We start from the raw sequence: 14,745 nt of genomic DNA on the forward strand, positions 1-14,745 counted from the left end.
AGGTATGGTTTACTAGACTTCCTCTTCAGGCTGCTGCAATTCTGTCTTTTTTTTTTTTTTTAATATTTTATTTACTTATTTGATAGAGAAAGCACAAGCAGGGGAAGTGGCGGGCAGAGGCAGAGGGAGAGGGAGAAGCGGGCTCCCCGCTAAGCAGGGAGCCCGATGCGGGGCTCAATCCCAGGACCCTGAGATCATGACCTGAGCCAAAGGCAGACGCTTCACTGACTGAGCCACCCAGGTGTACCCCCCCTTTTCTTAAAGATTTTATTTATTAGAGTGAGAGAGAGTGAGCGGGTGAGCGAGCGAGCACGAGCTGGGAGAGAGGGAGAAGGAGAAGCAGACACCCCACTGAGCAGGGAGCTGATGTGGGACTCGATCCCAGGACCCCAGGATCATGACCTGAGCCCAAGGCAGACACTTAACTGACTGAGCCATCCAGGTGCCCCCCCCCCCCTTTTTTAAGATTTATTTATTTATTAGAGCGAGAAATAGCGTGTGGGGTGAGAGGCAGAGGGAGAATCCTTGAGCAGACTCCCTGCTGAGCGGGGAGCCCGATGCCACAGGGGGCTCGATCCCAGGACCCTGAGATCATGACCTGAGCTGGATCAGCCGCCCAACCGACCGAGCCACCCAGGCACCCCTGAGGTTCTGTCTTTTATTTTTATTTATTTATTTTTTTTAAGATTTTATTTATTTATTTGAGAGAGAGAGAGAATGAGAGACAGAGAGCACGAGAGGGAAGAGGGTCAGAGGGAGAAGCAGGCTCCCCGCTGAGCAGGGAGCCTGATGTGGGACTCGATCCCAGCACTCCAGGATCATGACCTGAGCCGAAGGCAGTCGCTTAACCAACTGAGCCACCCAGGCGCCCTGAGGTTCTGTCTTTTAAAGGTCTCCTCCTGCTTTACTTGCCTGGAGGCCTCTGAACTGCCCCAGGGTCCAGAACTGTGGTTCGAGGGAAGTATTGCTTCCAGCCTCAGGCCCCACGTAGACATGTCCCTGGGCTGCATGCAGCTGCGTCGCTTCAGGATGGGGGAAGGAGTCAGGATCTTCTGAATCCTCAGGTTTTATTACCTAAGGGCCTGTGACCCCTTACCTCCAGTATCCGTACTAGGTGGAGAGATCCGACCCTGGCGGTACAAAAGGCGACATCAACAATAGCATCCTACCGCGTGTGAGGCTCATAAACAGCCCCTGGAAGTGGGGGTATTACTGACCCCATCCTACAAAGGAGGAGACACCCCTCAAAGAATTTCAGTAACTTGCCCACGTCACCTCACTGGTCAGCCGTGGAGCTAGGGCTCAGGCCCAGCATTCTGGCTCTAGAACCCACCTCTTCCTTCTCTTCCACTGGGGCCACTTAGCCGTGTGGCGCTGGGCAGGACTCAGCTCGCCTGGGCTCAACCCCAGGGCCCCACCGGCCTGACATATGGTCCAGGGCCCCTGGCTCCTCTGTGTGAGCCCCGGGGTGGTCACTGGTGGCGTCGTGTGGACATTATGATAACACCTGTATTTATGTTCCTGCTACGAATTAATCATTTACTACTGACATTTGCTGGTGACATGTGATATTTGATGAAACCTGCCAGCTCTTCACTGGTATCTCAGCAGAAACAGGGCTGCACTTTCCAGGAACCCTAGAAAGAATGATCAGAGCAGGGACGCCTGGGTGGCTCAGTCTGTTCAGCATCTGCCTTCAGCTCAGGTCATGATCCCAGGGTCCTGGGATCAAGTCCCAGCTCAGCGGGGAGCCTGCTTCTTCCTTTCCCTCTGCCCCTCCCCTCCGCTCGAGTTCCCCTCTCTCTCTCAAATAAAATCTTAAAGAAAAAAAAAAGAATGGTCAAAGCATGTGCGACATGTGATCTTTGCTTCTTGAAAGGGGACTGATATTTGAGGCCCTCAGAAGTGGAACTGCTGGTCGGCACCTCAGACAAGCTGAGGGGCCTGTGACCCGGCCACATACCCCGTGCTTGCTCCTTCCTGATTTATCCAGCCCACAGCCCGTCCCCTCTTGGCAGAGGTGAATACCGCAGATCCGTCCTCCAGGAGCTCAGGCAGTAGCTGGAAAACGTAGGTCTGTATGCAGCGTGCAGGGGGATAAATGTTAGAATGCAAACCAAATAAAGCTCTCAGGTTCCCTGAACAGACCTCACCTTTTTACACTTCGTTCTTTGTCCTCACTGTTCCCTGCTGCCTGCTCTGGGAGCCGGTCCTTGCCCGTTCTCTTCTCCCTCAGCACGGTCCATACTTCTGTCAGCCCCTCTTGCCTCGGATCAGCCTGTGTCTGTTTGCACTTCTGTCTCCCCACTAGACCGCAGAGCTCCTGAGGGACAGCATCTGGGTCTGAGTCATTTCTCCTAATGCCCATTGTAGTGCTAAGCACTCAGCAGGTGCACGCTGAGTATTTGTTGAGTGGGTAAGTGACCCCATGTCCACCGGGGGTAGACGTGTGTTTGATAGGAGGGCTTGGAAAAGGCCTCTGGGGGGAGGTGGGTGAGAGATGGACCTATAAGGGGGAGGAAGATTTCACCTGGAGAGAAGGCCTGGGCAGGGAGAGGCGCATGGCTCTGGCAAAGGCACAGAAGGGCGGGGACGGAGGAGCCCTTTAGAGGACCTGTGTGGGACGGCCGGTGCTTAGCTCTGAAACTGGAGAGTTAGATACCACTCTAGCCTAATGGGTCTTGGCCATTTTTTTGGTCCAAGACCCCGTTGAAAGTCCCAGGGGACCTCTACACCCCCAAATACACAGACACACAGTTGCATGCGATTTCCTGAGGTTCACAGACCCCCTAAGGCCCATTCACAGGCCATTCCCAGCCAAGGCAAAGGCTCCCCAGAGCTAATGCCAGGTGGTTTTTGTCTGGGGTCTTGGGTTCTAGAAGAGAGGGAAAAGACAGCCTTATGAGTCCTCCAGGTCCTCCACATTTTCTGTGAATATTTCTTTCCCCCATGGCTCTAACCGAAACCTGGCTCTCCCCTGAGGGCCTCGAGAGATTTCTCTCCCGGTCTTTCCCCCACTGGGCCTGGAGGTGGGACAGGGTGCCCCTTGCTCCCTAGCCTTGAAATTCACGTCAGCCTGTCCTGAGGTTTCCCCCACACCCTTGGGGCCGTGCGCCCCTGGCCCGGAGCTCCCTCTCTCCATCACTACCTGTCTTGACTCGGTGACTGAGATTCGCAGGGTGCCCCTCCTCGCACCCACGGCTCTTGGGGCCAGACCTCTTCCAGCCCACGCAGCCATTCCCTGGACCTTGTCATCACCAGTAACAAGGGCTCTTCCACAAATACAAGTATCGAATGCCCCACTTTCCACCGTCTGCCTCCTGTATTTCCAGCTCCTTCTCTCTCGTCCTCTGAATGCCAAGTTCTCCTCCCCCTGCAGACATGGACCCAGCCACCCCCCTGCCACAGTCCCCGTCCCTTTCATGGACTTCAGTTCTTGCCCTGCAGAAACTCGTGGCCTGTCATGATGATTACACCCTTGCAGACCCTCTCTGCTTTCTTACTTCTCTCTTTGTCATCTCTGCGTGGCAAAACCCCAACACTAGTTAATTCCAGGTCTCCACCGTGGCTGGCGGGGCTCCCCTCCATGCTGCTTGCTCCCACTTCAAGTGAGCCCTGCCCTTTGGCAGCCCTGGCCTCACCCTGTCCCTCCCCTCCTCCCCTCCCCTCCGTGCTTACCTGCAGCTGGTGAGTGCCCCCACCCCGGCTGCCCACACCTGCACCCACATACTGCGCCTTCCCTGTTGTCATTGTAGAGGCCAGTCCCCGTCAAGGTCAACATCCCCTCATCTACTGCAGGACATCAGTTCAGCAATTCCTTCTTCTCTCCTCTGTGACTTCCCCCTCTTGACTAGGTATTTTCTACTGCTATACAAATGTGCTGTTTTCTCTCTTTAAAAAAAAAAAAAAATGCATTCTTGACTCCACTTTCCTCCCCAGGCATGTCTCTATTCAGCTGTCCCCAATTCTTTCCTCCTGTTCTCTCTCTAAACTAGTTAAAAATAGGGAAATACGCCGCACAGGGAAAAGTGCCCATAGCTCAATGACGTATCACAAATACCTCTAACCAGCACCCATGTCAAAAGGTAGAACGATGCTGCACCCCGGAAGCCGCCCTTTTGCTCCCTTGCCCCCAAAAGGTAACCCTGAACCTGGCTTGTACGGTAGTTGCTTCTGTGCCTGGCTTGTTTGCTCAGCATTTTGTCTGTGAGATTTCTATGTATGTGTTTGCATGGAACTGGGTCCGACTTCTTCTTCTGTGCAGGACAATTCCACTGTGTTAACAACACCACAGCTTCATTTACTCATTCACCGATGGGGATTTGGGGCTGCTTCCGGTTTTCTTGGTGCGTGTATGCACAGCTTTCTGTCCGGCGCCTACCGGGGAGTGGAATTGGTGAGCTGAGACCGTACACATCGTCAACTTCAGCTGATAATGCCCTTCCGGTTTCCTCCTGCAGCGAAGGAGATTCCCGTTACTAAGTGTTGCCAGTTAAAAAAAAAAAAAAAGTTATCATTCTGTTGGGTGTGTAGTGGTGTCTTATTGTGGCTTTCATATGCTTTGGTCTGATGACGTACGAGTTTGAGCACCTTTGGATAAGTGGATGAACCATTTGGCAATCCCCTTCAGTGAAGTCCCTGCTCCATTGCCCTTAAACACTTAAAAAATCTAGTTCTGGAGGGGTTGAGAATATTTTTCTATAGTATCTTCCAGAAGCTTTATTATTTTAGCCTTTTGTCACTAGGTTGATTATCTATCTACCTAGAATTGACTCCTTGGTCATCATGTCTACTCTCGGGGTAGAAGTTCTCAAACCTCAGCGGAAGGGCTTGGTTTACCAGTGTCCTTCCACCTGGCGGGCCTTGAACTTGAATCTCTGTTTCGCAAGGACTGCGAAACCGCACAGTTTCCACTCAGCTCTGGGTCCTCTCTGCTGCTGTTTTCCGTTTGGTTTCTTGACATCTTGCTCTGCCTAGCTTATGAGAGAAGATCTCATGCAGAACTTTGGGCTTACTTCCCTGTGATTCCTTCAAGTTCTGGTCTTCTCGGCCACTCTGGATGCCAGCTTCTCTCTGCCCAGCCTAGTGGGGTTGCGGGTAGCACCTGGCTGCCTCCCAGCCTTTCTGTCCTTCATATCCTGCATCACAGATCCCCGAGTGCCCTGAGTGAAAGCAAATGCAGGGCTTACCTCAGCGTGCTTCCCTCTTCTCTACAGTCTTGGCCTGTATCCTCGCCTCCCTGAGGTTTCCTCCAGCGCCTTCAGGTACTCATCGGCACTTGATCCTGCCTTTCTGTTCATTTTCAGCAGGAAGTCTAGTTTGATATAAGCTTCTCCGCCCTATCTAGAGGTGGAGGTTTCTCCACGAGTTTGATACGGAGTATTTACATTACCATCGAGTCGAGACATTTCCCAAATTTCCCTGTGACTTCTTGCTTGAACCATTGATAGTTTATATGTATCTTGCTTAATTTTCAAACGTATGGAAAACTTTTCATTCTCTTTTTGTTACTGATCTCTTGCTTAGTTTCGTCGTGGTCAGAGAACATAGTCTCAGTATTTTAGGTCTTTGAAATTTGTTCAGATCCACTTTACGGCCCAGCTTATGTCCAGCATTTCTAACTTGTTTGTGTGGCTGGAAAAGAACGTGTATTCTGTAGCTGGTGGGAATAGTGTTTCATATATGTCTGCCAGGTCAGGTTTACTAATGATTCTAGAGCCAAAAGGGATTTTTTTGTTTGTTTCATTGTTTATTAGTAGTAAGAGTTATTAAAATATTGCAATGTGATGGCAGATTTGTTTAGTTTTTTTTTTTTTGCTGGAATTATGGATGATTTAATTGTTCTTAAAAATGTCTAGTTTTAAAAAAATCTGTCAAGTTTGACTATATTTTGGAGCTTTATTATGAAGTGCATATTAATTTATAATTGCCATATTTTCCTAGTGGGTTGAAACTGTTATCATTATGAATTGTCCCTCTTTGTTTCTGGTAATACTTTTTACCTTAAACCCTACTTTGTCTCTTATCCAGATAGCTTCACCAGCTTTTTTTTTGGTTAGCATTATATTGTATTTATTTATTTATTTATTTATTTATTTTTAAGATTTTATTTATTTTTTTGAGAGAGAGAGAATGAGAGAGAGAGAGCACGAGAGGGAAGAGGGTCAGAGGCAGAAGCAGACTCCCTGCTGAGCAGGGAGCCCGATGTGGGACTCGATCCCGGGACTCCAGGATCATGACCTGAGCCGAAGGCAGTTGTCTAACCAACTGAGCCACCCAGGCGCCCGCATCATATTGTATTTATATATTTATATATAAAAATACGATATATTTATATGTACATATATAAATACAATATAATAATATATATTTATAATACATATTATGTATTTATATATAATTTCCTTATATTTTTAATCTTGTTAAGAGTATGGAGTTGTCTTTTCTTTCCCTCCTATTATCCTTGTCTCTCATTCCTTTTTTTTTTTTTAAAGATTTTATTTATTTGACAGAGAGAGACACAGCGAGAGAGGAAACACAAGCAGGGGGAGCGGGAGAGGGAGAAGCAGGCTTCCCGCGGAGCAGGGAGCCCGATGCGGGGCTCGATCCCAGGACTCTGGAATCGCAGCCCCAGCCAAAGGCACACGCTTAATGACTGAGCCACCCAGGCGCCCCTTTTTAAATTTTTTAAAAAGGTTTTACTTATTTATTTGAGAGAGAGAGAGAAAAAGCACAAGCTGGGGGAGGGGCAGAGGGAGAGGGAGAAGCAGGCTGGGCGACGTGGGGCTCTATCCCAGGACCCTGGGATCATGACCTGAGCCGAAGGCAGACGCTTACCCATCTGAGCCACCCAGGCGCCCCTTGTCTCTTATTCCTTATATTTATTTGGAACATTTAGTTTATTTCTATTTAATAATGCTGACATATTTGAGTCTAAATCTGTCATCTTGCTATTTTCTTTTTGTTGTTGTTCTATTTTCTTTTCTTTTTTTTTTTTTTTAAAGATTTTGTTTATTTATCAAGAGACACAGCGAGAGAGAGAACACAAGCGGGGGAGAGGGAGAGGGAGAAGCAGGCTCCCCACTGAGCAGGGAGCCCGATATGGGGCCCGATCCCAGGACCCTGGGACCATGACCTGAGCCAAAGGCAGATGCTTAACGACTGAGCCACCCAGGCGTCCCTATTTTATTTTCTTTATTCCTTTCCTTTTGTCTTCTTAGGCATTGAGTTTTATTTTTGTTTTGTTTTTAAAAGATTTTATTTATTTGTCCGAGAGAGAGAGAGAGAGATCATGAGCAGGGGGAGGGATAGAGGGAGAAGCAGACTCCCTGCTGAGCAAGGAACCTGATGCAGGACTCTACCCCAGGACCCTGGGATCATGATCTGAGCTGAAGGCAGACACTTAACTGACTGAGTCACCCAGGGGCCCTTATTTTTGTTTAGTTTTAGGTAGCTTTACTGAGATGCAACTTACCAAAAGAAATGAAATTTACCAATTTGACATGTAGCATTTGATGAGTTTCAGTAAAGGTACACACCCACGTGCCATCACCGCAGTCAAGACACAGAACAGTTCTGTGGTCTCCAAAATTCCTTCCCTGCTCCTTTGCAGTAAGTCCCCTGCACCCACCATAGCCCCTGGCAAACACTGTCTGCTTTTTATCACTACAGTTTTGCCTTCTAATCATACAGGATGCAGTCGTATGACTTTTTTTTTTTCAAGTACTGTAACGGTTTTGCAATTCATGATCAAGTGTTTTCTTATTATCCTATGTGTTCTCTCCCTGTCAGTTTGGAAGTTATGCATTCTTGTCATTCTCTTTTAGTGACAGCTGTTGGGGGACAGTTCTCCACGGGTTTCTCATGGGTCTGTATATCTTGCAAGCAGAGACACTGACTTCCTTTGTTCCAGGCTATCTTGACAAGGATGTTTGTATAGCCAGCAGCCTTAGAAGGTAGAGATCAGGTCTTTCCCTAGAGCAGAGGGGGAGGTTTGCTTACTCTGTTGTGTAATAAGAATCATATCATCCTTCAGAGCAAAGCTTCGGCAGATTTGCTTATTAACAATGGTAGAGGATTCAAGTTCCCTACACTCCGGGCTTCTCTCCGTCCTAGCACAACAAGGGCAGGTGTCACCTGGCCCTCTTCATGTCACCCTGTGGGATCTAGATCCCAGGGGATTGGCACAAATGCTCAAGCTGGCCACTGCTGTTGCTGTGAGCAATAAACTGTCCTTTGTCTTTGATCCAGGAATCTTGTTTCTTCTGCCAGCACCCATGAAACTGTGTCAGGCTAACTTGTTAGTTTGCAAGTAGAGCAAAAACTGAAACCCTTCACAGTTCTTTTTTTTTTTTAACAACCTTTAGTTCACTTTATTTTTCTTGTATAAAACTAGGTGGTGGCCACAGCTGGAGCCTGGGTCCTCTGCATGGAGACTCTGGTGTGGGTCTTCACAAGATGGTCAGTGAATTCCTGATATGGAGACTTGGTGAACACCGTCTCCTTCCAGAGGTCAGGGGTGAGATAGCTGTAAGTCTTGGAGATGGCATCAAAAGTAGCCTTAGTGAAGTTCCCCAGTGTGGCAGTGCAGCCTCTGGCTGAAGTGTAGCAGTCGTCGATACCGGCCATCATCAGTAGCTTCTTGGGCACAGGGGCTGAAACAATGCCAGTGCCTCTGGGGGCGGGGATGAGACGCACCAGCACAGAGCCACAGCGGCCAGTCACCTTGCATGGGACAGTGTGAGCCTTGCCGATCTTGTTCCCCCAGTAGCCTTGCCTCACGGGGACGATGGAAAGCTTGGCCAGGATGATGGCCCCACGGATGGCAGTGGCGACCTCCTTGGAGCACTTGACACCCAGGCCGACGTGTCTGTTGTAATCTCCGATGGCAACAAACGCCTTGAACCTGGTCTGCTGGCCAGCACGGGTCTGCTTTTGCACAGGCATGATCTTCAGAACCTCATCCTTGAGGGATGCTCCCAGAAAGAAATCAATGATCTCAGATTCCTTGATAGGCAGAGAAAAGATAGATCTCCTCTAGGGACTTGATCTTCATGTCCTTGACCAGGCGGCCCAGCTTGGTGACGGGGATCCACTCCTTGTCCTCGGCCTTGCCTCCACGAGCTCCACGGCCTCGACCCCTGCCCCGACCACGGCCGCAACTGCGGCCCCGGATGCTGCTGCCGAAGCCTCCGCGGGAGCCGCCGCGGCCTCCCATTCCAGGGCCCAGGGCCGCAGCACCGGCGTCATCCGCCATTTGGTGCTCTCTCGGAGTCCCTTCACAGTTCTCGATAGAACCCAAGAGATTGTAACATACATCCTTGGCCTTACTGAAGTGTAATTGGTACGTTAGTGTCTTCCAGAACAGTAAATGAGTCTTAGAACTTTTTAACCCTTTATTTCCAGGCTTCTATGCTATATATATATACACACACACACACACATATATATTTTTTAATTCTATTTTTATTTTAAACCCAACAAGACATTATGCCACCAATTTTTATTTAGATTCACCCACATACTTGCCATTTTCATGGTATTTTATTTTTTTCCTGTATCTCAGACCATCCATATGGGATCAAGTTCCTTCTACCCGAAGAAAATCCTTTTATATCTTCTATCATGTAGGTCTACTAATGACTAAGCCTTTTCTCTCTTTCTCTTTGTGTGACTAGTGAAATTTTTTTAAAAACATCTTACTTATTTATTTTAAGTAATCTCTGCATCCAGCGTGGGGCTCAAATTCATGACTCCAGGATCAAGCGTCGCACACCCTACCGATTGAGCCAGCCAGATGCCCCTGACTAGTGAAATGTTTTGCTTTCAGCTTCATACTTAAAGGGAAGTGTGCTGGGTACAGAATTCTCATTGGTGTTTATTTTCTTTTAGCTCTTTAAGAATGTCATTCCGTTATCTCTGTTTTCCACTGCTGAGTAGCTGGCTGTCAGTCTTTGAAGATAACTTTTTCCTATGCTATTTTTAGTATTTTTCTTCACATTTTGTTTATAGCCTTTGTAATATGGTACATGTGTCAGTTATTGCTGTGTTTCAGTATGTTGACCGATATGTGTCATCCTCAGTTACTGCTACGTAACAAACTACCCCAAAACTCTACAGCTTAAAACAACGATCAGGGTGCCTGGGTGGCTCAGTTGGTTGGGCGACTGCCTTTGGCTCGGGTCATGATCCTGGAGTCCCGGGATCGAGTCCCACATCGGGCTCCCTGCTCAGAGGGGAGTCTGCTTCTCCCTCTGACCCTCTTCCCTCTCGTGCTCTCTGTCTCTCATTCTCTCTCTCTCAAATAAATAAATAAAATCTTTAACCCGCAATTGGGTGATGTTGCTGACCACATTCTTTTTTTTTTTTAATTTTTTTTAAAGATTTGATGTATTTATTTGACAGAGACACAGTGAGCGAGAGAGGGAACACAAGCAGGGAGAGTAGGAGAGGGAGAAGCAGACTTCCCTGCGGAGCAGGGAGCCCGATGTGGGGATCTTTTTAAAGATTTTATTTATTTATTTGAAAGAGAGAGAATGAGAGACAGAGAGAGAGAGAGCACATGGGGGGGTTAGGGTCAGAGGGAGAAGCAGACTCCCTGCTGAGCAGGGAGCCTGATGCGGGACTCGATCCCAGGACTCCAGGATCATGACCTGAGCCAAAGGCAGTTGCTTAACCAACTGAGCCACCCAGGAGCCCCTCAAATAAATAAATAAAATCTTAAACAAACAAACAAAAAAACGATCAATCACTTGGCCCACAAATCTGCAATTTGAGCAGAGCCCAGTGGGAAAAGCTCTCTTCTGCTCTACATGGCATGAGCCGGGGTGGCTGGACTGCAGGATCCACTTCTAAGATGACTCACTCATAACCGGCAAGTTGCTGCTGGCTGTTGGCTCGTAGTTCGTCCAGGGCTACGGGTCCAGGACCAAGAATCGTCCCTGTGGGTTGTGTCAGTTTCCCCATGGCATGATAGCCAGGTCTCAAGAGAAAAGAGGTGGAAGCTTCCAGTCTCTTAAAGCCTTCGTCCAGAAACTAGGGCAGCATTACCTCTGCCCTATTCTTTTGGTAAAGCAGTTGCAGAGCCAGATGAAAGGGTAAAGAGACATCATGGGATAATGATAAGAGACATCATGTCTCAATGGGAGCAGTGTCAAAGAATTTGGGGGCCATGTTTTAAAACCCACAAGGTCCCTAAGTGTGGATTTCTATTTGTGTGTGTGTGTGTGTGTGTGTGTGTGTGTGTGTGTGTGTGTGTGTGTGTGTGCGCAGGAAGGCTCATAGATATTTGCGATCACTATGACTTTTTTTTTTCATCAATTTTGAAAAGTTCACAGACATTAACTCTTCAAATATGGCTTCTCTCCAGTTCTCTTTCTCTCCTGCTTTGGTAGCTCCACTTATATGTATGGTAGATCTTTTTGTTATATATTCTATGTCTTTTGTCTACTTTCCTGCATTTTCCATCCTTTGGCTCCCCAGGCTCTAATCTGTTTCCTCTTTTCTGGCCTGTCTTCCTGTTCACTAGATTTCTCTTCAGCATTGTTCAGTCTGCTTTTATACCTGGCCACTGGGTTCTTCATTTCAGCAATTATATTTTTTAATGCTGCAATTTCCATTTTTAAAATGGATTCAAGTTCTTTGCCCCAATTCTAAGTCTTCCTTTTCATCCTCTTAAATATTATCACATTTATTTTATTTTCTTAAGTAAGCTCTGTGCCCAACGTGGGGCTTGAACTCATGACCCTGAGATCAAGAGTCACATGCTCTACTGACTGAGCCACCCAGGTGCCCCTATCACAGTTATTTTAAAGTCTGTGTCAGATGACTTTGGTATTTGCAGCCCCTTACCTACAGATCTGTTTCCATCATACATTATTTCTGTTGGTTTTCTTTCACATCATGTAGTATCTCCTCCTGTGCTTGGTGAGTTTTGATTATGTGCTGGCCCTTGGATTTGCAGTGATACTTGTAGAAACAGTTTGAAGCCTGGCTTAATGTTTTCTTTTATATTTGCTTCTCCCAGGTATCTGGGAACATTATCAGTAAGGATAATTTCAGTCTATTTTCTGGAACTGAAATTATTTGGAGCTGAGCTGCAGTCTCTGGGAGGGTCTATCTACTGTGGCTCATCTTACGCCTTAGTCCTTCAGGACCCCCGCCCACAGTAAGAGGGTTCATCAGGGCCCTCCCCTGGCCTCCAGTCCCTGTCCCCCGAGCCCATGAGGTTACTGATGATCTATGATATATCCCTCCAGCCTCTCAAGTGCCAGCAGGCTTTCCCCTCTGATTCTTGAGCAGGCCACCAGGCTCACTTCCTGGGTTTCCATAACCCCTTCCCACCTGACACTTCATCCCTGTCTGCTTCCATGTCCAGCGCCTCAAGCGGATGCCTTTTACATTTTGTCCAGCATTTCTGGTTGTCTCTAGGGGGCAGTCTGGTTCACATTACCTGGGCCATCGTTGTGGAAGTGGGAGTCCTCCGAGAGATCCTCTTTTCTTTTGGGTTGGTCTCAGCAGCATTCAAATGCCTGATTCCACTTTCCCCATTAGCTGCCTCAGTTTGCTCCCCTCTGCGGCGAACCCCCTAACAAATATCCCCTATACTTGCTTCTCCAATTTCTTACATCCCATTCCTTCTCAAGCCCTCTCCAATCAGGCTCCGGTTCCCACCGTTCCACCAAAAGTACTTTGTCAAGGTCATTAATGTTTTATAGATGCTAAATCCGGTGATCAGTTTTTAGTGTCCTTGTCAGTGTCATTTAGTGTCTTCACGTCTGACATACAGCAGCAGCATTTAACATGGGGCCCTCTGACGCACAGAGATGGGCGAGATGGAACAAAACCAGCCAAGGAGAATGAAGAAGGACTTCCTCCCATATCCTCCTTTCTTTGTTTGTTTGTTCTTTAGCACTTATTACCTGGCAATTTGTTAATTGTACTTTCTTATTTTGATTTGTCGCTTACGCATTGTGTTGGTCTCTCCCCTAAGAACACGGGCTCCGGGAAGGCAGGGTGTGTCATCTGTTTTGTTCATTAATTTACCCCTTCCATCTAGAACAATGGCAGGTGCAGAACACGCACTCAGTAGATATTTGCTAAACAATTGCACTGTCTCTTGGAAAGAACAGGCAAGCCTTGTTGAGCCAACACTCTTTGGGCTAGACCTCTGCTAGACCCTGGCTGACCACGGGTCTTTAATGTTGAAAGCCCTGGTCAAAACTTCAAGTATCTTCAATGTCAACCGTCATTGTGATTATCCATTTTTAAAGTGCTATTACTGGGCTATCCCATCTGATTCTCATAGTACCTCTGTGAGGTAGGTGGGACAGGTACAGTTAGTCTCATGTTTCAAATAGGGCTCAGAGAGGGAAAGAATTTTCCCTAGGCACACAGCAGCTTAATAGCAAACCATGGACTTAAACACAACTCTAAAAATGAACAAGGTTTATGATGATCATTCTTCTCCTCCTTTGGGGGGAGTTAGAGGGAAGGGACACCATCTGATTGGTTTCTCAAAAAAAAATTTTTTTTTTCTGATTATAAAAAATTATAGGGGCACCTGGGTGGCTCAGTCAGTTGAGCGTCCAACTCTTGATCTCAGCGCTCAGGTCTCCGTCTCAGGGTCGTGAGTTCAAGCCCCACACTGGGCTCCATGCTGGGTGTGGAGCCTACTTTAAAAAATAAAAATTATATAAACTCATTGTAGAAAATTTAGAAACTTCAGCAATGGATAAAGAACATTTCAATTACTATACTACCATGTCCAGTTTGACATATTTTTTTAACACAATTTAGATCACATTGTATCATATAAAATTTGTATCTTGCTTTTTTACTTAACATTACAAAATCACATTTCACTTTTCTTTTAATATTGCATCTTTTTTTTTTAAAGATCTTATTTATTTATTTGACAGAGAGAGACACAGCGAGAGAGGGAACACAAGCAGGGGGAGTGGGAGAGGGAGAAGCAGGCTTCCCGCTGAGCAGGGAGCCTGATGTGGGGCTCGATCCCAGAACCCTGGGATCATGACCTGAGCCGAAGGCAGATGCTTAACGACTGAACCACCCAGGCGCCCCTTAATATTGCATCTTAATGGTTGCATAATATTCCATCACATAGCTGTGCCACCATTTATATCATATTCTACTGCTGGACATTTAAATTATACACTTATTTACTTCCTATGGTGTGCGAGGGCCGGGGACTTGAGGCTGGGGCTCTCAGATGTCATAATCAAGTTAGAAAGTGGATATGACAGGGCTTTGTTAAAATAAAATTTAAAAGCACCATGAGATGGTATAAAAAATGGAAAAGAAAATATTTTTAAATAAAAATAAAATCCATTTGGAGGTGGGTGTGTGAGTGTGTGCGTGTGCGCGCGTGTGCATGCGGTGGGAAGGGGAGTCCAGCTGAAGTGGGTCCCTGCATGGCCAGAGGCAGGCAGCGACCTGTGTACGGGGGGACCCAAGGCTTCTGTTCATTTCTGTGTGTCTTCCTCCCATGTCCCGGCTCCACAGACTCTTCCAACTAGAGACAGAGGCAGATGCCCTCGTGAACTTTCAGCACTATTCTTCGCAGCTGCCGCCCTTCTACGAGAGCTCCAGCCACGTCCTACACGTGGAGGTCCTGCAGCAGTTGACCGACCTCATCCGCAACCACCCCAGCTGGTCGGTGGCCCACTTGGCGGTGGAGTTAGGGATCCGAGAGTGTTTCCACCACAGCCGCATCATCAGGTGGGC

At 47.5% G+C, this 14,745-nt stretch overlaps 1 protein-coding gene and 1 pseudogene across 6 annotated transcripts in view; one reads left to right on the forward strand and one right to left on the reverse strand.

The window, feature by feature from the left end:
* PLA2G6 (phospholipase A2 group VI) overlaps nucleotides 1-14,745 on the forward strand; it is a 60,271-nt gene that overhangs the window by 13,495 nt on the left and 32,031 nt on the right. For all 6 annotated transcript variants that reach the window (XM_027593818.1, XM_027593817.2, XM_027593816.1 and 3 more), the window contains one exon: nucleotides 14,524-14,739. In XM_027593818.1, the coding sequence (XP_027449619.1) occupies nucleotides 14,524-14,739 (216 nt within the window). The remainder of the gene's footprint in view (nucleotides 1-14,523; nucleotides 14,740-14,745) is intronic.
* On the reverse strand, nucleotides 8,392-9,256 carry LOC113922063 (annotated as a pseudogene).

Source organism: Zalophus californianus, chromosome 9 (assembly GCF_009762305.2).
Source record: "Zalophus californianus isolate mZalCal1 chromosome 9, mZalCal1.pri.v2, whole genome shotgun sequence".
NCBI lineage: Eukaryota > Metazoa > Chordata > Mammalia > Carnivora > Otariidae > Zalophus > Zalophus californianus.